At 39.1% G+C, this 22009-nt stretch overlaps 1 protein-coding gene across 1 annotated transcript in view; it reads right to left on the reverse strand.

Annotated features, from left to right (window-relative positions):
- The window catches only part of ADAM19 (ADAM metallopeptidase domain 19), a 76287-nt gene that overhangs the window by 7077 nt on the left and 47201 nt on the right, over positions 1–22009 (reverse strand). The window contains exons 8-21 of the mRNA XM_081319542.1: positions 19089–19160; positions 17454–17620; positions 17012–17093; positions 15360–15499; positions 12719–12896; positions 11985–12074; positions 9441–9636; positions 7932–8040; positions 6382–6586; positions 5692–5769; positions 3873–3981; positions 3404–3548; positions 2663–2744; positions 1019–1237 (exon numbers count right to left, since the gene is read on the reverse strand). Coding sequence (XP_081175668.1) covers positions 1019–1237; positions 2663–2744; positions 3404–3548; positions 3873–3981; positions 5692–5769; positions 6382–6586; positions 7932–8040; positions 9441–9636; positions 11985–12074; positions 12719–12896; positions 15360–15499; positions 17012–17093; positions 17454–17620; positions 19089–19160 — 1872 coding nt within the window. The remainder of the gene's footprint in view (positions 1–1018; positions 1238–2662; positions 2745–3403; positions 3549–3872; positions 3982–5691; positions 5770–6381; positions 6587–7931; positions 8041–9440; positions 9637–11984; positions 12075–12718; positions 12897–15359; positions 15500–17011; positions 17094–17453; positions 17621–19088; positions 19161–22009) is intronic.

A 22009-nucleotide genomic window follows, 5' to 3' on the forward strand; every position in this document is an offset into this window, starting at 1 on the left:
CATCCACAATGTATTTGCAAAATCAAATTCAGGAAAAGCTGGGCACCCTTGGTTTCAATGAATGAACAATTATAGCCTGCCAGGGCCTAGGAACTAATGAAAGATAATATTGAGACATGCTTTGGTTCAGCCACGAGGCTAAGTTAAAAATCTGTAGTTGGTTCACTAAACCAACTACACATTACGCCACACCAAAAATAAAGTCCTGCCTGGTCACACCTCCTGGCCACTGAAATGAGGGGATGTTCTAGTCAGAAAACAGATTGGAAGGGAAATTCATCAGACACAAGGTGGTGCTGTGACTTCAACCTTATTGGTTTTGCCAACCAACTTCAACCTGGTTTGAGACAAAGTGGTAAGGGCAGTAAGAGAAATCTGGTTTGTGAGGAGCATCTCCCTCTCCCTTTTTGCAGCTCTCAAGCCCCTATATACTACTCTGCTAAACTTTGACAGTAATCCCACCAAAATACAGAAATGCAAGTCTTTTGCTATTTATTGATGGGAATCTTTTTTTAAAAAAGCTTAGTTCTCTCATTCTGATATATACAAGCAAAACCATTCTGAGAATAAACACTTCTCTTACGGTAATGCTGAGTCCTGGACTACTTTCAGTATATTACCGCATCAACCACTAGGCTCCCTTGCTGCATCAATTCAGCAGTCAAAAACCCATCTGTCCCTATATAATCCTATTTATTTTCCTTGCCAATACTTGCTTACACAAAAGAACGATGAGCGCTCTCCTTATAGGCCAGGTCATGTCAGTACAAGTGACAGTCAATCTCATATAAGACACACCCAAATGATACACGGTTTATATCTGTGTTGAGAAAAATATACGGTCCAATTATACACAATGCACAGTCCCACTGAAGCAAAACTCTAAAGTTTCACTAGCACACCTTTCCTAGCAAATACCAAATGTAGTTGTTTCAATGTTCGCTATTTTTAAAAACACCTGTACAGCTTACCCAGAGTTACTGACAAAGAGGATTTCATAGTTATATAAATTCTTCACCTGCTGAACCATGACGTTGGGAGGTGGAGGTGCAGGCCTGCTTGGTGGAGTTCGTTTGGGCAAATGTTTCTCCTCGGTCTGATGTTCCAGAAAGGGGGGTTTCTTTGTAGAGTTAGCTGGAAAAGCCGGGGCTGGTGGCGGCCCCTGTCTCTTGAACTCTGCAGGTGGCTGGCAATACAGCACTTCAGATTTTGAGAGTGCATTCTGTATAGCAGTAATCTACAAACAGATTATACAAAGAGGAAGATGGCATTTCTACGGTATATTATTAGTTATTGTGACTGATTGATAGCCAACTTTTTCCCCGGCTACAGCAGAAGACAGCACCTGACTGACCCAATCTGAGATCAAAACGAAGTAGGATAGACTTAAGGTAAAGGTAAAGGTTCCCCCGCACATGTGTGCTAGTCGTTTCCAACTCTAGGGGCCGGTGCTCATCTCCGTTTCAAAGCCGAAGAGCCAGCGCTTGTCCGAGGATGTCTCCGTGGTCATGTGGCCGGCATGACTAGACGCCAAAGGCGCATGGAACGCTGTTACCTTCCCACCGGAGTGGTCCCTATTTTTCTACTTGCATTTTTATGTGCTTTCGAACTGCTAGGTTGGCAGAAGCTGGGACGAGTAACAGGCGCTCACTCTGTTACGTGGCACTCGGGATTCGACCCGCCAAACTGCCGACCTTCTAATCGACAAGCTCAGCGTCCTAACCCACTGAGCCACCGCGTCCCACCAGGATAGACTTAGTTTATGCTTAATTGGGGGATCTCAAGGGATTTGCATGGTTATAAGTGAGAGTTGGAAGTCAAAGAACAACTCCAAACTGCTTGGAGGAATGTGTCCATTAAGTCACAGGGAGTCAAACTCATTTTATCTTTACCTTTTCCCTACTCTGGCAAATACTCACAGAGATCAAACACATTCACAGCAATCACTACACTTCTGTTTTCTAAGTATCTTTCTTGAATGAGTGCTGCCAAATATATTTTATGTCCTGGCTGCTTTGCCTTAGTGTGTGTGTGTGTGTGTGTGTGTGTGTGTGTGTGTGTGTGTGTGTGTGTTTATATATATGTATATGTGGATTTTTCTGTTTATTCTTGTGTCCTTATTTTTATAGGCTCCAGCACTTGGTTTCATGGAAGACTACATTTAAAATATAATCTATACATGTTCCTCATTAGAAATATTTTTTGCAATAAATACGATTTGCAACTCTAAAATAGAACAAAGTTAAGAGATGTTGTAATATAGTATAGTGGTTAAGATGGTGAGCTTGGAAGCTTCCACTTGACTAAGTAACTCACTGAGTAACTGAGTCAGGTATTATATTTCAGACCAGCCTTCCCCTGGGGGAATGGCTGTACGAGTAAAATGACAGATCCCCTACTTACACTGCCTCGAGTATAAGATAAATTAACAAATAATTAATAAATACATAAATAATGATTTGCAGTGAGAAAAAAAATGGGTGAAGATCCCAAAATGGTCTAGTTCATAGATTATGGTAACTGACAAATAGAACAAGTTTCTTAGAACATAACAAGAAAATCAGTTGTACAGCTATTTCCTTTGATGGTGTATTTTAAAATGCTGAGGAATCAGAGCATGGCTCAACAGAGGTTTGATTAGAAATTAGTCATTTCAAAGTACCTTTCTCTGTCCTTGTGGAGTTTTCAATTTGAATGCTGGGTTGGCATGTCCATTCACTTCTTTCTGAATGGAAGGAGGTGTGCTGTATCCAAACAATAGAGACAAACAAGTATTATAAACGATTTTTGCACTTGCACTTACTTTATTTGTATAAAGAATGTCTTACAAATAAAATCACATGTTTTTATGTAGACTAACATTGGAAAAAGACCAATATACTCAGTAGACACGTTGCAACAATTCATATTTCTATGTGTGAAATCTCTTGTTAAGTATAACAAGAAACTTCTTTTCATAACAGGGTTTCTAGCAGGAGATCTATAGTACTGACAGGTTTGAATGTTTTATCTAAAAATTAAGTGGAATTATGCCCTGAATATATTTCAAACTATAGTTCACACACTATACTAAGGCTCTTATGTGTAATTCACCTCTTATAGGTACTCAGGCACTGTGTTTATAAATCAATTTAGGACAGAGATCTACAGACTGAGATTTGCCATAGGTAACCTTTCCCTAAAAGTCTTAAATATGGTCTCCAAAGCCTTTCCAGAAACTGTAATGGTACCTTTATAATACAGATATAAATAAAAGAATACTGGCTTGTCATGCATATGTATCCAGAAAACAAAAGAAATATAAGGGGATATGAGCAACATCATCACATTGACCCTCATGACTACTTATCATAAAAAAAGCAATTTTCTCATTTACTGACAAACCATTCATTCATTCATTCACCTGGACTGTTGGGTTTTCTTGGGAGCAAAGATAGTCTTCTTAATTGGCACAAGTTTGGCTCTCCATTTGTAACAGCAAAAAGCTATTCCAATTAAAGTCAAAAGCAAGATGGAAATCAGGACACCTATGATGATTGGAATAGGATCTGGACCAGGAAAAAAAGGCAAAATTATTCAAATTCACTGATTGTGCTACAATACAACCACCACACACACAAAAAAAACCCCACTGTAGGATGCCAGTATTTGAACAGGTAATAGTGAATGACATATCTGGGTCATGTGTCCCAATGCTGAACATGAAAGAGATAAAAGCTTCACTTGCCAAAAACTCTTATCTTTCCCTCAGTTATGTTGGTATGGACCACTCAAAACATTGTGGTCCTGTACCTCATCTGCTCACCCAAATTCATGCCCCACAAACTCTGTTCAAATGTCATTAATCAAATTAAAATACAAATTAGACCCACTTTTTTCAAGCATGGGGCCACTGTCCAGGCTTCCTCCCTTTCCAGGTTTATCACAAAATGGAGGTGCCCATCCGCTGAAACAATGGCAGTTGTGATTGTTGTTGCAAGTCTGTATTGAGAGAACACCATCAGTGTTATTTCTGTAGTAAACACCCTGCTCATGCCAATCCAAAGAGCACAAGAAGCTTTTGCAATTTGCGTTGGGTTTTGTTAGAACTCAGTGTATCTAAAAGTCACCCAGACAATCCATGGTTATATCCATCATACCTCCCAAGAAATGCAGTGTTCGAACATTCTTTTCATTTTTCACACTTAAGTCACAAAGGATATATTTCCATCCTTCAAAATTCACTGTTACTTATATGTGCATTCCTGAAGAGGAACAGAGATGACATCCCACTATTTTTAACCTCCCAATAAATACCCTCTCCATAACAAATGGCCATAACTTCTTCTCAAATGTAAAACCACAGCTTAAGGAAAGCCGCCACATCCAACATTTGATATTTAAGATCTATATAACACTTCATAGCCTATCTGAAGAGAACCCTAGGATTTGTTTAAAACTGTGAGAAAAGCGTCAATTCAATCTTGAATGATGGACAACTACTCTAACATTTTTATTGTGTCTCACCATTCAACCATCACTTTGCCATAAACACGACTGCTTAGTGAACAATCCGATTTTTGCTATTAAATATTCCAAGAAATGGTAGAGGACAGGAAGGCCTGGAGGAACATTGTCCATAGGGTTGCGATGGGTCGGACACGACTTCGCAACTAACAACAACAAATTCCAAGAAAAACAGATCATAAATACAAAAGTATGCTTTGCACTTTGTTTCTCTTTCTTCCACTTAACTTCTGCTGAACCTCTCTCAGGTCAAAATATGGAAAGTGTAAAAGCATTTATAGTAATTGAATTTTTACTTTAAATTAAAAGCTGTTGCACAGGCATGCATTTTTAATCCCTTATTTATTATGCAGTTCATGTGTTAATATAGGATGGAAAAATTATTTTCCTAAAATGAGAGTGTATGTGTTTTTTTTAAAGTTTGGTACCTTTAAAAAAGCCACCGAAAGCCATTTGACATGCCAAGTTCAGTGAAAGGGGAGAAGGCTATATTTGTTATTCCTGTTTTCGTCATACTGTTCTCATTAATTCCTATTCTGTTTTGCTTACTAAAAATGAGCATTTTGCTGCCAAATTTTAGCCACATTATTTCAAGATGCTGGCAGAGCACAGATGAGGTGCTAGAAGGACACATATAGTGTACATTTCTGTTCTAAAATATATTTTGGATAATGTAAAAATTAAACAAGAATGGTTTTTAAACAATGTGTTTGATTCCTGTTCCAGAGGTTGGTTGATTGACTGATTGATTGTTTATTTGTTTGTATGATTTTGACCCCACCTTTATTATTTTATGAGTAACTCAAAGCAGTGAACATACACAATGTTCATGACATACTCCCGCCTCCTATTTTCCCACCCCAACTCTGTGAAGTGGGTTGGGCTGAGAGAGTGAGTAGCCCAAGGTCACCCAGTTGACTTTCATGCTTAAGGTGGGACCAGAACTCATAGTCTCCTGGTTTCTAGGCTAATACCTTAACCACCATACCAAACTAATTCTCCTACTCTAATTGAACTGGAAGTCCTTCTACAACCAAGCATATCTTTGATATGACATCTTTCTCCATGGATGCTATCTAGATAGCTTATTAGTTTTCTGAAACGCAAGTAAAAGAATGAGAGCTGGCCAAGTAAGCAAGGAATAAATACAGTCACATGGTATAGAAATACAAGGCAGATACTTACTCCATGGCCGTTGCACTTTTTTCCACAATCTCCACTCTCAAAGAAGGAGGTATTCTGACAGTGGCCCTCAAAGCACACCTGTAGGAGAAACCAAACATTCAGAATTATACTAGAGTAATTTTTAATATAGTAAAAATGTTTAAGAAATGCTGCAGTACAGGAATAATGCTATTAAATGATTTGGGTATAAGGCAGGCTTGGGGTGTAAAACCACTGCATCAACCCTGAGAAGCCAACTCTTGCACTTACCCCATAGGCAAGACCATTACTGTCAGCATCTGCTTAAGCCTAGCATGGTTAATATAAGGGAAGTTAATATAAGGGAAGAAGGAGCAACAGTTTATGAGGAATGAAGGGTTACTAAACTAACCCTTCCCCAAACTCCATAAATCTGTAGTGCAGCATCCAACATGTTGTGCAGATTGTGAATACATCCAGATTCAAGATTTATGATGGGAGTGACAGCACTGATCTTAGCCAAAGAGCAGCCTGCTCTAAGGGAGGGAAGCTACACCCAGCGTGTCCTTCTTACTCCAAGTTGTTGATTCTGAGGACTCCTTTCGGGTTTTTCTCTTTTTCTCAGAAATGTATTAAACCTCTAAAACAAATTGTTGCATGCAGTTAATTCTGGGAAGAGGCAAACATGTATTTTTGAAGTGGAATAAGGTGCAACAGGCAGCCAGGGCTTACATGGCTGTCACCGCATTTGGTTCCCGTCATCACAAGACCTGGATCTAATATATCTCCTTCATCTTCTTCATTTAGATAGACGTGGGTACCACGACAATGAATTTCCCTTCCATTTAATTTGATAGTTGTATCAATTGCAACAGCATTGGACTCCACAGGCTTGGAAGCAGAACTTTGGCACTGTATCTTGCCACATTTAGCATTTCTGGAAAGAAAAAAAATGTGTGAGTCTGGCTAAGATCCTAACTTCACGCCCACCCAACACACAGGCTTCCATAACATTATTCACTTCCAATAAAATGAAGAGTCTTGAGGGACCTAGTGAATCACATTCCATGTTACGTGCTGAAAAGTATATTACTTAGATACTGAATATCTTAGTTCATGTTCACTGACCTCAAGATTACCCTACCAATAACAGGGTAATTAAAAACCCAATTTCATATAGAGTCTACCCACCAGGAAATAAGCCATTCCTTTTTTCATCAACTAAAAACCTTTATGTATGACATTGCCCACAGAAAAGATTTTAGTTGATGAAAAAAGCAATGACTTACTTCTTGGTGGATCTCCAGAATTATGTACATGTACTCAAACATTTACAGTGACTTTCTATTACTTTCCGAGTTAAATTTAATTCTGCTTTTCATTAATATAACCTTTGTTGGCCCTGTGTATCTAAGGATTATGGAATTGCAAGAAAATGAGCATGCTTATAGTTGTAAAGAGCATTTTGATATCCCACCGTGGAACACTATATCTTTCTTTTTTTTTAATCCCATTTATATCCTGCCCTTCTCCGAAGACTCAGGGCGGCTTACAATTTAAAGCACAAATCAATCAGTATCAAGTGTGGAAAGTCCTGATCCATATTGGGACCAAAGTATTGATGGATTTTCTTTTTTTTCCTACATTTTTTTTAAAAAGGGGGGTTACTTATGAAAACAGTCTGGAATTGTTGAAAAGCTTTAAGTTTCAAAAGATTTTTCAGAGAAATCTGCTGGAAGAAGTAAGGAGCTTCTTACTTCTTTACTTTAGATGATATATTCATATTCACACAACTCAGATTGTTGGGGGCAATTAAGCTGACTTTGTAATAATGCCGCTTGGGGGGGGGCAAAAGCCCTAATAAGCAGGCATATACATAGAATGAAGGCTACTGCTAAGCTTGTAAGCCGCCCTGAGTCTTCGGAGAAGGGCGGGATATAAATGGAATTAAAATTAAAAAAAAATAAAACTCATGAGTCCTTTCTTTGCTGTTTAATTAACATATTATTTATGTACATAACAAGGAATAGCGGGAAAATGTTCATAGATAGGAGGTCATGAAAAATAATCTCACTATTTTCACAACCAGCAAGTCACGGTATGAACTTGTTCTGAAAGATTTAATATAAGCAAAGCAAAAGTGACAATTTTGTCCAACAAAATTGCCAATTAATTTGCAGCTATTCGTAATATAGACCAAATTCATTTTCTCATCTTTTAACTTGTGAGGATACCGAATTATCTCATCTCACATGAAAACAGTTATCCTTGTGTCTTTCTACCTTGCGTCGCACTTCCTGTAATTCCCAGTGATATCCTTCCCACAGTTCCCATAGGAATCTCCAGCAGCATTAACTTTCTCAAAGCAAAGGTCAGGGGCTGGCCTTGCTCCTGTATGGAAAAGATTCACATGTATGGTATTTGTGAAAGGTAACTTATCAACTGTATCACACAGCTGCGTAGCATTGGGTATGAACCTATCAGTAAGGACAAAATTGTTGCTTTACTTGGACAGGAAAAACTGTCCTAGCTCACTCTGTAAAATATATTTCATATAATCCACATGGGGTTTGCTAGACATGTTTATTCATGTGCAAATAATCTATGATTACCTGTTGTGACTCAGGGCCAGCCTGTGGGTCCGACAGCCGGCTCCGATGTATCGGATGACTCAGATGAGGGGGAGGAGGGAGACGAACCGGCTGATGATGGTTTGGAGGCTTTGCAGAGCCCTCAGCCGGGGACCTCTTCTCAGCTGCGTGAGCCCGAGAGTGCGGAGGATGATGACCCACAGCTGGCCCTGTTCAAGGACGCCCGACGCAGGAGGCAGTCGAGCAGGAACAAACAAAGAAAGGCTGTGGGACTCCTCGGGAGGAGGCACAGGGAGACCACGCCCTGAGCTCTCAATAAAAGGAGTGTTTGGGGAGGGGCTGGTTGCTGAAAGCAACTCTTCCGCTTGAGAAGACAAGCTCTAGTGTTTTTGTTAACTGCGTAATAAATCTTGGCAGACGCCTTTTAGCCTTGAACGCTCTCCAGTCTCTTCTATCTGAATAGGGGTTTGCCTTACTACAAGGCTAGAAGAGGGCTGGTTCAGAACATTACCTATATCCAACATATCTGTATGCTGATATGTTAGATATAGATACATGACCGCCCCATTACAAGACCCACTGACCACATGAAGCCCTTATAAGCAGAAGAACACCCCCCCCCCAAATTTCACTGAAGATGTTACCTAGCCTGGTTGCAAAATTTTTGGAAACCAACCAAAAAGCTGAGAAGGAACCTCCATCCTCACATATCTATCTATATGTATCATCATTTGTAATATAAGCATAAGAAATGTCACACTGCATTTTAAAAAGGCTTTTTAGCCCTTGGGATGAAAATTGGAATCAATTTTCAACTTAAAAATAAAATTTTTAAAAAATCACCCAGACTTGATTTGGCTAGGGTCACACTGTGGCATTCTGATTTAGTGTGTTATGTATGAACCCAGCTGTTCACGTTAGGATTAAGGTAGAGTTATATGGACTCAATCAACATGTTATCCAACAAACCATAATTCAGCAAAGCAAGGCTCAGAACTATGCATAAAAGTAGTTGCCTGGCCTTTATTGATCACAATAGCCTCTGCAGATGAACATCTGGATTTTCCCTTTCTCTGTTCTTCTTCCTTGATGTAATTATAGTTCCATAAACTAAAAATAAGAACAATCTTCTCCTTCCTTTTCCTTACACCTGTGAATGCAAGGGGCCCTCTGTCTTTCACAGAGATTAGTCGTCCTTACCGTATCCCCAGAGCTGCAAACATTGTTGCTCATATGTCAAACACATTCCATTGTAGCAATATGCCCTCCCATTCTCACAGGGTGTACCGTCCAACTGATAGAAGTTTGCAGGGCAAAATGGTGATTTGCCCGAACAGAATTCTGGTAGGTCACATGTTCTCGCCTGTTCCCGGCAAAGTGTTCCAGGTGAAACCAACTAAACGAAGGAAAGTAATTGGGCGTTTATTTCAGGGTAGTATGGAATACTTGGGAATTGCAGTTAAGGTGGCTAAGCATTGATCTAGGCACTTAAATATGTATATATCATATATTTATTCTGAAGACAAGCCTGACTTTCAGTTCCCTTCATTCTGTTATAGCAAATATCATTTCCATTCAACCTCATTCTAGAAGCATCACTAAAGGGAAGAAATGTCTTATTATTTGTTTCCAAATTACATTTTTGTTGCCTCAATTCTATAATAAGGATCTCTTTTTGTCAAATACCCGAGGAAACTTTTTCAAACAAAGGCAATGTTGGACCATATCCTAATCTAGACTTGTTTTCAGTAATCTTCATTACCAATCATTTATACCTTTTCTCCACAGGACAGCCCAGATGAGAGAGAGAGAGAGAGAGAGAGAGAGAGAGAGAGAGAGAGAGAGAGAGAGAGAGAGAGAGAGAGAGAGAGAGAGAGAGAGAGAGGGCACAAAGTTGGGATGGAAAATATTTCATGTTCAATTCCCAGCATTTTCTGTTTTGTTTTTTTTAAATCGTATTTATTGCTTAAAAGCTCCTGGTGGATGCACTGATAACTTTTAGCAAGTGGCTTAATGGACAGAGCAAGTGGAAGTTGATTTCTGTCTTATGTAGAAGGTCTGGTATATGTTATAAAAATTTTAAATGATTATTTTAACAGCCAATATTCTGATAGCACTAGACTACACTGTTTATTTTCAGGAAGATCATGCACCCAATGCTGATTCTGAAGTTTCATCTGTTTAACAAGTGGAAGAAAGGGAAAGGAATTGCTGTGTGCATGCAACACTTAAGAAACACTGTCACTTTTAACCATAACATGAGGTGTGGTCAGTGCTTGAATTTGCATGGAAGGTACTTTTGCTCTGTGATGGTATCCAGACAGCTGTATTCAGCTGTCACCATGTGAAGGACTAAGCTTTTAAAGCCACCATGTAAAGATCTAAGCTTTTGAATGCCACCACAAACAATCCAAAATATCAGACGGCAGTGGTGTGCAAAAATCCAAATGTTGCATATTGAGTGGCTTTGCCGGACCAGTTGGCCACAAATGTAGGGTCAAGGGATGCATTTATGAAAAAAAGGCCTCCAGGAGGAGCATGGGAAAAACCCAGCATACCAAGACTATTTTAAGTACATTTTTCTAGGAAAGCTATAATGTAAAGTGATACACAGGAATCTTTTGTCTGTATATTTTATCTTCTCCACCCTACCAAAAAATGAAATTCAATCTGTGGAGAAATTCTGATGTAAAATATAACAGAGAACAGAAAACTATCAGTAAGAAGCAGGGTCAGAGAAAACCTTAAATGAGGTTTTGTCTTGCCAGATACTACATATAAAAAGGCTGGTAACCCAAGCAAGCAGGAAAATGCTTAAACTTCAGACCCGGCTAGGTCAATTGCCTCCTTGAAAGACACACTTTCCATTTGTAGTTGTTCTAATCTTAGGGTGGGACTAATTTTAGCCAAAACAGCTGCTTTGAGTGGCTTCCCAAAGATATAAAATTGAGAAAATCAGAACCTGGTTATCTCTATCTCTCCTGTGCAATGCGGCAGGAGAGGCATGCTGTGGGTACTGTCAGCCAAGGAATGTCATTTGGTGGGGCCCTAAAGAAGAATGGCAGCAGCCCTCTGGAACATGATCCCTCCAGAGATTAGGTTGGCCCAATCCTGCTGGCCTTCCATAGAGCCTTGAAGAGTGTGGCATGTTAACACACGCTGCTTGATAGATGGTTAACTGGTTGACTGAAGCTGGGGTTCTTTAAAGCCTTCCCCACAATCTCTACTCCTTCCCCAACTCCTATAGGGATCCTAGCGACATTGTGCCACCAACCAGTCCTCTAACCAGTAGATGAAGCAGTCATGTAACCTAACCTTGCTTTTCTTCCTGTTGCAGTGACTCAGAAGAGGATGTGTGCCCTGAGGTTGGTGTTATGTATGGGGTGTGAGCAGCAGCTCTGCAGGTACCACCAGGGGGCGCTGTGCTGTGGTTGGATTGGCTGAAAGGGTTTCGGCGGGAGATACGGATGGATGGATTGGCCAGAGCATCACCTAGCTAAGTATATAAGGGGTCCAGGTAGCCCCCCCTTGTCCAGTACACGCCTACCACAAATAAAGAGCTGACATGCGGTACTCATCTGCCTCCTCATTGCCATGCGGTCCACAACCCACAACACAATAGTTACAATCTTTCCAAATCAGAGTGATTGATTCAAATGGAAATTCAGGCCTTTTATTATGTATATTAAAATTAAGAAACCAAACAGAAATTGAAAGGCACAGATAAAAGGAAAGCGATCCCACCTTGCATTTCTGACAGCAAATTCCATGAGCACACTCAGCACCCTGCTTCAGAGTGCAATCAGCAGCATTGCAGCAAGGATTATGACATTCCTGCAGAAGAAATAACAGAAATGACACGTGCTGCACTTACAGAACAGATGTTCTAGATCTAAAAATGTTGGAAAGCATTGGGCTGTCTTTCTGGGTGGCTTGTAAGATTGTAGCTAGACATGCTTTTACTTTTCATGCCAAGCATAACAATCTCCAAGAAGCTTCAAAGTTGGTTCTTAATCATGTCACATCTGGGGTTCAAATGCTTCAATTCTCAAATAAACATCAGGTCCGAGTTTATCAAACAATGGAATCTGCTCTTAAGTTTCTCGGACAATAGCATCAATATCGGCTCACTGCTATTTTATCTGAATAATTAATTTCAAATGTTTTTGGATTGCATTAGCAGATTCTAAACTCTAGAAAGAAGAGGAGCAATGTTCCTCTCAAGTAGCAAAAAAGGGAAATGAGGAGGTGTGGGTGGAAGGAACTGACTCTGAAGCTTCTCCCCATGTTCACTAAGTTACATTAAGGCATGTCTAGAATAAACAGAAGCTTTCAAACCAGAAAAATATTTGGTGGAGGCTATAATGGGAAAGGCAACTAGAGGAACATACTGTACTTCTCATTATTTCTTAAGGAATACCTAAATACTAATTTCCAGTTGACTCTGAAAATCTGTGAAACCAACCAAAAGGAATTACCTCTACTTCTCCACAATCACATTCTTCCCCTTCTTCCAGATACCCATTTCCACACCTCTGTCCTCCATATAAGGTCCTTGTATCTGGCATATTGTAAAGGCACATCCCACCGCCAGATTGCAGATACCGTTCCAGCTCTTTCCTATTGCATTCATTGAAGACTCTGGGGAAGGGCGCCCTGTGAAAACCCAAGGAGCAGTATGGAACTGAGTGATATTATTTAAGCATTATTACCTCCAAAAAGCTCCAGAGTTGGGCTTTATTAATTATTTTTTTTAAAAAAAAAACCAATAAAATACACACTAACATAGTGTGTTAGTGTGAATGATGACAGTTTTTCACACTTACAACCACTGCAGTATCCCCATGGTCACATGATCAAAATTTGGACACTTGGCAACTGGCTCATGTGCCCATAAAAACCATGTTATTAACTGCAGTGATTCACTCAACTGTGTCAAGAAAGATCATGAAACAGTGCAAAAATTCACTTAACAGCTGTCCTGCTTAGCAACAGAAATTTTGGCCCCCATTGTGGTCAAGGACTACCTCTATCTGACAATCTAATCCTCACATCTTAAAGTCAAAACTTCATTTTTCTCTTTATCCTGCAGAAAATCTAACAACAGTCCCCAAGCCACAAGCTCTACTTGTTCCTTTAATAAATATTATTGTAACCTTGGTGACTCACTTGACTTAGTTCCCTAAAAGGAGAACTACTACTTGATCGGAAGGAAGGAAAAGGGGGAAAAAGTTGGTCCACTTTGCTGGAAAGTTGATGTTGGCTGAATGACAATTATGTCCCTAATCATCTAGAGATTCTAGAACAAGGGCTACAATTTCGAAAGACAAATTCTAACTTGCCAGCTGCTGTGATTATTTTCCTAGTCGGAAAAAATTGCCTTTGGAAGATGTTTGGTTTTTGAAGAGCCAGAGATACATCTGGATCAATTACCTATAAAGGTCGTCCCAAAGGTGCTTCTTCAGGAAGCAACTGGACCTTCTTGTTTTTTCTTTGAAGATATTTTGATTCTCATCCAAGAAGCTTCTTCAATTCTGACTGGATGGTGGGGAATGGAAGGATTTATATTCCTTGCAGCCAGCTGGTCATTTGCCTTCTCTTAGAGCACGGGTCGGCAACCCGCGGCTCTGGAGCTGCATGCGGCTCTTTCAGCCTTCTCCTGCAGCTCCCAATCGTCCTCTGCCATTTGCAGAGAGAGAGACAGAGAGAGGCACTTGTGCTTCCCTTCTCTCTCTCTCTCTCTCTCTCTCTCTCTCTCTCTCTCTCTCTCTCTCTCTCTCTCTCTCTGTGTGTGTGTGTGTGTGTGTGTGTGTGTGTAAAAAAGAGAGTGGCCTCATGCTGTTCTCTAACAAGCTGACAAGCTTATTGGGTGAGGCTCCTGCCTTTGCTGTGTCTCTGCAGGAAGCAGCAGAAAGCAGCAGCTTTCTCTCTCTCTCTCTCTCTCACACACACACACACATACTCACACTGAGTGGGGGAAGAGGACTGGCAGACCAAGGGCAGGAGAACCAGTCCAATAAGAATGTGTGTCAGCTTGCTGGAGAACAGCATGAAGCCAGCTTGCCAGGTGAGCAGAAGATTGGAGGGGGAGGGGAAAAGAGAGGGAGGGAGGGAGGGAAGGAGAGAGAATTCATGCACAGCAGCCTCTATTTCTTTTTAACTAAATTCTTCAATCAAGCTCCTCCCCCTTGTGTGTGCATGCGCGTGTGCATTTTGCGGCTCCCAATGATTTCTTTTCTCTGGGAAACGGGTCCAAGTGGCTCTTTGAGTGTTTAAGGTTGCCAACCCCTGTCTTAGAGAGTCACCGAGGCCATTTGGAGGTTTATCTGTGTCCTCACATCCTGCAGCCAAGAAGGCTCCACACACATTTACACTACTCAGGTGACCCTGAGGACACAGATAAACCTCCAAATGGCCTCAACGACTCTCTAAGAGAAGGCAAATGACCAACTGTCTGCAAGGAATATAAATCCTTCTATCCCCCACCATCCAGCCAGAGCTGAAGAAGCTTCTTGGATGAGAAGAGAAACGTCTCCAAAGAAAAAAAAGAAAATCCAATTGCCTCCTGAAAAAGCACCTTTGGGACAACCATGACCTGAATGACTAAATATCTCCATAAACATTTGCCTATAAAGGTGAAAACAAGCATTGCATAACCTCTTTGGGGTCAAAGAAAGAATCTGGTTTTGAACTGATACCCTCTAAATGTTAACAATGTTTTGCTCAATTCTTTATGTACAAAACACCTCAAAAAATTAAAATTAATGCTGATTTTAGTAGTAAATTAAATTCTATTGAAAGACTGAAAAAGAGTAGTGCAATGTCATATACAGTATGAAATTATTTTATAATATTGAATTATTTAATATTATTTAAATACAATATTAAAAACTTGTTATGTTACAATATAAGCCCTGACTCTTTTGAACATCTGTACGTAAAAAAGGGATGGTGTTTGCCTTATGACACTGTTGTCCATCATCTTGCTTGTTTTGATCCTGTATCGGTCATGGACAAAATAGTAATTCAGATAAAGTCCCTTTCCTTGTGAAGGACTTAATTTAAGTGAAACACTTCCACTACTGCAGATTTTTTTGTACATATGCACGAACAACTTACCCTGTTGCAGCAGCCATAATACACCCTCCATCTCTGGGACTGGCAAAGCAGCAGCCATCTGAATCATGATTCATGCCAAAATTGTGACCCATCTCGTGGGCCATAGTGGCAGCAACTCCAATGGCATTTTCAGAGTGATCCTATCCAAGCATAGAATTAAGGTGACTTAATATTACTATTCTGCTTTATATTCCCCCTCCTGGCCCATTCAGGCAAGCAGAGTGCATTAAGATCAGAGCCCAAACCTGTCCATTTTTACTATGCTCAATGGCATCCATCTATTTTAATGTATTTATTAAATGTATAAGTTTGCCCATCTGAAATAAACAACTTTGGGTGTTTAAACATCGCTGCACAAGAAAAAAATATTTAAACAAATTAAAAATACGATTAAAAATAATGATACATGACTACATAAGAATACAACCCTGAGTAAAAATTCGGGAAAACCTACAATAAGCACAGGAATCTGCAGTAGGTTTATACATCATTTGGTAATGAAAGTCATGGAGCACAATAAAAATGAATGCAAGATTATAAAGATATAATCTAATTTATTGTATAAAGAACGATAAACTAATGACAATAGGCACAGCAAGCAGACTTAGAAATGACAATGAAGATATGGAAGTGGTGGATAGATTTTGCCTTTTAGGATCAACTATCAACAGTAAAGGAACCATCGGTCAAGAAACATGCTACACAGCGGCCCTTGGTACAGTGACCATAAAGACTTTGGACAGATATTCAGATACCATGATGTGTTTCTACCAATAAAAATCAGATTTGTGCAGGCACTGATTTTTCCTGTGATGCTCAATGAAAGTGAAATTTGGATTTTGAAGAAGCAGCATACAAACAGTATTCTCCAAAGCACCTGGAGGCAGGACAAGAAGCAATGGATGGAAGCTAACCAAAGAAAGAAACAACCTAGAACTAAGGAGAAACTTCCTGACAGTGAGAACAATTAACCAGTGGAACAACCTGCCTCCAGAAGTGGTGAATGCTCCAACACTGGAAGTTTTTAAGAAGAGATTGGACAGCCATTTGTCTGAAATGGAATAGGGTTTCCTGCCTGAGCAGGGGGTTGGACTAGATGACCTCCAAGGTCCCTTCCAACTTTATTATAGTATTGACAATTGTGAACTTTGGTGTTGGAGAAGACTCCTGAGAATGCTGTGGTAGCTGGTCAACAAAACAAACTATTGGATCATCAAGTTAATACAGAGACCTCACTTTGTCATTAGGATAATGCTTAAATAACTACTCTTAGCAAGTTTTATTGGGTGAGTATGTCTTATTTGGTTAAAGTTGCAGCCTGTATAAAACAATCTGGGCAAAAACTAGCAGAAACAAACAGAGCGCCCCGCTGATTATTTTCACCCCTTTGTGGACAAACTTACCAGCAAAACGTTCTTTCTTCTCCCTTCCCCATGCTTGTTTTTTAAAGCAAACCATAGAGCTAATGTCTATTAAAGGAACTAGATCCTGAAATTCCACCCTTTTGACAAAAACAAAACAAAAACAACCCACCAATTTTAAGAAAAGGTGGGAGGGACCTATAGCACAAAACATCTTTTCTTTCTGGGTTTGTTCCTATTTATTTCACTCTTTTGAACAAGGCAAGTATTTATTTATCAAGTGTAACTTACCATATTTACTCCTCCAGACTGATAAGCTGAACACATAGCCATCAGAGGGGCCAAGCCAATAGTATTGCCATAGGACATCCCACTGTACCATGTTGTGAGACAGAGAGAACCAAATGGTGAATAAAATTTGTCCATCTACAGTATGCATGCAGTTACATTTTGAAAGGAGATGATTTTATGTAACCTAAGATGACTGCTTGCACTACACACTCTCCTGAGACAACAGTGAGGAACTGGATCAGATCTAACTTTGCATACCATCCGAAGTACGATAGATGATCTCACAGGGAGGAACTTAAGAAGAGAGACTTATGAGGAAGCTTCACCCTTCCTCCATTTAAAACAAGAGAAGGTACTGATCCAGCCCAGCAGGCCAGATTTGGTCTTGCTGTAATTGGCATCTAGAAGAGGAGTCATGCTGGTTCCAAAATCAGCAACTTACGTAATCAACTGGGCATTGTCATGCTTTTTATGTATTAGCAATTTGCGTCGCCAAGCAAGAAATGACCAAAGCGTTGAATGCAAGTTCTCAGAGATGTCACACTTATTATAGTCATTCCAAACTTCAAGTCCAACCAGAGCAATCCGTATGTTTAACGACCTGTAGAACTAAAAATTGAGGAGGGGGGGGGAAAGTAGAAAAGTTTTAGTTAACCAATAGGCTTTGTCTCTATGTAACAGCTCTAATATGAGCCACCTTCCTAGGAAGGTTTTGTGCCAGATTCTTTCTTATTATTTCTCCCTGAGAAGGAAATGTCCATGACAGACAATATGATGATGTTCCAAAGAACTTCTGCTGAATTGAGTTCTTTGTGGTTTCCAGGTTTCTGGGATTGGTCTTCAAACAAAAAAGGTATTGCGAAGCATGAAAGCAGCCTATACCACTTCTCTGCTCCAAAAGCACCCACCCACCATCAGTGGTCTTTCATTCAACACTGCCATCACATTTTCAATATCACAGAGGAAAAATGAAATAGAAAAATTCTTATTACTAAGGTTGATATTAGTCATCTTCAAGATATCCTATATTATTGAATCAATGAGAAAGGGTTTTAAAATATCAACCATATTGCTACATCTTAAAATGAGATAAGTTAAATAATTTCTTTAGGCAATAGACTCTTCACATAATGTCTACAAAGTGTTGGTTATAACTGTATTATGACACTTACTCCTTTTTTTTTTAATCTTCTGCTCAATTGTGTCCATTTCTTGGAGACTAGCTAGACAACTCTCTGAGGTTTTCTTGACAAGGTTTTTTCAGAAATAATTTGCCGTTGCTTTCTTCCATGGGCTGAAAGAGTGACTGGCCCAAACTCACCCAGCTGCTTTTGTGCCCCAAGACGGAACTAGAACTCACAGTCTCCTGGTTTCTAGCCTGACGCCTTAACTACTCCACCAAACTTGCTCTCAGCACATATGATAAGATCACTGTTGTTTAAAGATGTGAAGATGTCCTCAAACTATATACCAAAATTTTGGAATCTATAGTTATATCCATAATTATTCATGACTGCAGATTCCCAAATTTTGATATGTGATCATGGATGAGGAGTAGAAAGGAAAATCATTACTTCAGAGTTATTCTGGATTTACCATCCAGGATTACAGATATGTAATATTTTCCATTTAAAAAGTGACATTCCATTGATAGCATGGAAAGACTTATTACATATTATCTTAAAATTTGGCTGCATGATATATAAAATAACATGAATTTTCTGAGTATTTAAACTTTTTTCCCTATAGTTGTATGTTCCTTTTTTCATTTTTTTCTTTAATTTTCTTTTCTTTTTGCATAAAAAGAATATATATTTTTAGAAGATAAATATTAATTGTTCTGTGGCTGTATTTTTTTCCTCAGTAACAGAATAATTAAATTAAAAGGCAACTCTCCCACAACCTTATATTTACTCCAAGTTTTTTTTTTCTTCTTCTTCTATCCATTAGTTTCTGTTTTTCTTTTTTTGGAAAATGTGGGAAATTACACAGAATAGGAAGTTAAATATGCATCTTTTCCTGATTTGTTATTTTAAAAGATAACAGGTTTTCCTGCAAAACATATATCTGGTCTTACTTTATCTACATAATTGGCAGCTTCCAGTAGTTTTTTCTTGGTTGCTTGAAGATCATATTTATTTTTCTGAAACTGAAATAGAAAAAGAAATTCAGCCACAATCAGTGCTGCTGAACTGTCAAAAAATCAGTCAAAATTATGTTACAATATACATTTTCATAAATACAATGAATAAGGTGCTGCCATTTCTAGCTGTAGACAATATACTATGTTCAGCTCCTGTTACAGCCCTAGCTGCCAGGATTTGAAATCTAAGTCAATCCCATGGATATTATAAACCAAGTTTTGAGTTAAGATCATCATGACTAATGAAGTTTCTTTTCCCTAGCTTCTATTCTCATGTTTAAATGAAACACTGACTCCAAATAAATAATGTAAAGTGTACACATGTTTATTCAATGAGTGTTCTCCTTCACTGTTTTAATGTTTTTGGTCATATGAAATTTGAAATAGTGTTTCCATCACATTTGCAAAAAGTACGGCCTGCAGGCCATATGTAAGTAGCACCAGCCCATAATGTCAAGGTTCCAACTGATGAACCCAACCAAGCAAACACCTTCGAGACATTCCAATCACTCAGTGTAAAACTTTATTGAGTACATCAGTTTGGCACTAATGAAAACAAAACCAGCTCTGGCAAGACCCCTCCCAAACCCATATAATAAAAGCATTCAATTCTTCCTCTTCCCTCTGGGCCAAGTCACTTTGCCCAATCAAGTGGAAAAATATTGTTATGAGAAAGTATCTCTAGGTCTGGCCAGACACCTGGTGTAATGTCCTTTAGTCTCACAGTCTGGCTTCTTAATCCTTGAAGTCTGCATTCCACACCTCTTCCCTCCCCCCAAGTTCCTTGGCAAGCTGAGAAGCAATATTTGTCACACCAGCAAAACCTTGCTTCGAAACTTGACACATAATGGACAGGGCAAATATGGGTTGAAATTTTTAACTGGGGATAGGTAGGTGGTAGGACTTTTGAATAAAATGGGTACTCGAAGTCTTGAAGATGTTTACAGCACTCACTTCACTAGAATAACAGAAACCTGGAATTGACCTATCTCTTTTGAAGCATAGCCCACAAGGGGCAACAAACTCTGTATTGTATTAATAGGAAACAAGATTGGGCATGATAGAGATGCACAGCAAGAAACCAAGTAGACACCACCTAAGTGGTTAGAATGCAGTATTGCAGGATAACTCTGCCCACTGCCAAGAGTTCAATTCTGACCAGCTCAAGGCTAACTCAGCCTTCCATCCTTCCGAGGTTGGTAAAGTGAGCACCCAGATTGTTGGGGGCAATATGCTGAGTCTGTAAACTGCTTAGAGAGAGCTGTAAAGCACTATGAAGTGCATATAAGTCTAAGGGCTATTGTTATTGCTAAGTGCTTAACAATAACATATGAATGGCATCCCAACTACCAAAGCCAACAGAGAAATCTGGGAAACTTTGCTTCCCATTTGTTCCATTCTTTACCTACAACAGTTAAAGCACTGTCTTAGGCACAGACTTCAGAAGCATTTGGATCTTTGGGAACAAAAGCTAGTGTTTTAGGAAACAATATTTTTAATCCTTTTTCCTCATGGTCAGTTGGTTGCATTACCTACATTTAGCCTTATGGCAACTCATCCTTCCTGAATGTATGAATATACATTTCTGTAATTTGCTATGTTGGGCATAATTCATGGAGATAATGAGAGTTAATTGGAAGAATATCTAGAAAACTGCATCTCCCTTGTCATCCCCTCCATTCCATGGGTTTAAGTGGGCTTTATAAACTTTTTCTTTAATAAAGCATGATGTAAGATATTTATTTATTCATTTTTGGGAGTTTATTATGAAGAACTTGCCCATTTCTGTTTTAGGAAACAGAATTTAATTAAGTGCATTAATTTATATAAGCAAAAATGGAAAGGAAATATTTGGAATCTCAAGAATCTCCTTTATTGTTCATTCTCTCTCATACACACAGACATGCACACACACATATACATACACAAACCTTCTCTTAGAGGGAAAGAAAATTGAAATGACACTTTTGCTCATTTCATTAAGAATATATTATAGCCATAGCTCAGCAGGATCTGCACAATTTTAGCTATAATTCATGAGTAAGACAAGATGGTTTATTCACTCTAACATAATTGAATAAAAAATTATTGGGTATAATATTATGCATTTTATACTTTGCAAATTTTGAGTGACATACTTGAAGACTCAGGTGCACGATGTATGGATACGTGCTGTGACTATGAATGTGGCTGTCACCATGGCTGGGAATATATACTTCTTTATATCAAGTATAAATTAAAAGTAGGGAAAAAAATAAGTCAAGTAAATAGCCGGTGAGACAATCAAATTACCCCAGAAATATTATGTCAGCAGAAGTTCCGTCTTTGAAAAGAACAGGGCAGAAGGAAAAGGAATTAAAATTAAAAATTCATGAATGATCTAATGTCCTATTGGGAATGATACTAGATACTTCCAGAAAATGATTAGAAACAGATTCCAGACACATTAAGGCAGAATGTTTTTACATCTCTATCTATTGGACCCATCTATTCTTCCAGGACACAGCTAGGAATAATGATCATACACCCAATTTGGTGTTCTTGAAGGAGTGGTATCTTTGTGATCTGGAATTAGTAATCCTTTGTTTGTTCCCTCTGTCATTGTCAGATCACAGTTTGGTAGCTATGATCTTCTCCTGAGCAAGGAGGTTATTGAGATCAGCTGCTTAGTCCTGCCAAGTCCCTAGTCGCCATCTGGAATAGGGAAGTGAGTGAGGTTTAGACAAGATTGTGCCCAAGTGGTCTCTCCTGACCTGGGGAACTTGGTGTTATCCATGATATATGTAAGAATGAAGAGAGATTAAATGGATTAAGAGATATCTAGAGTGCCACTGGTGGAAGACAAAGAATGAACT

Source organism: Vipera berus (genome assembly GCF_964194415.1).
Source record: "Vipera berus genome assembly, chromosome: 2".
Lineage (NCBI taxonomy): Eukaryota > Metazoa > Chordata > Lepidosauria > Squamata > Viperidae > Vipera > Vipera berus.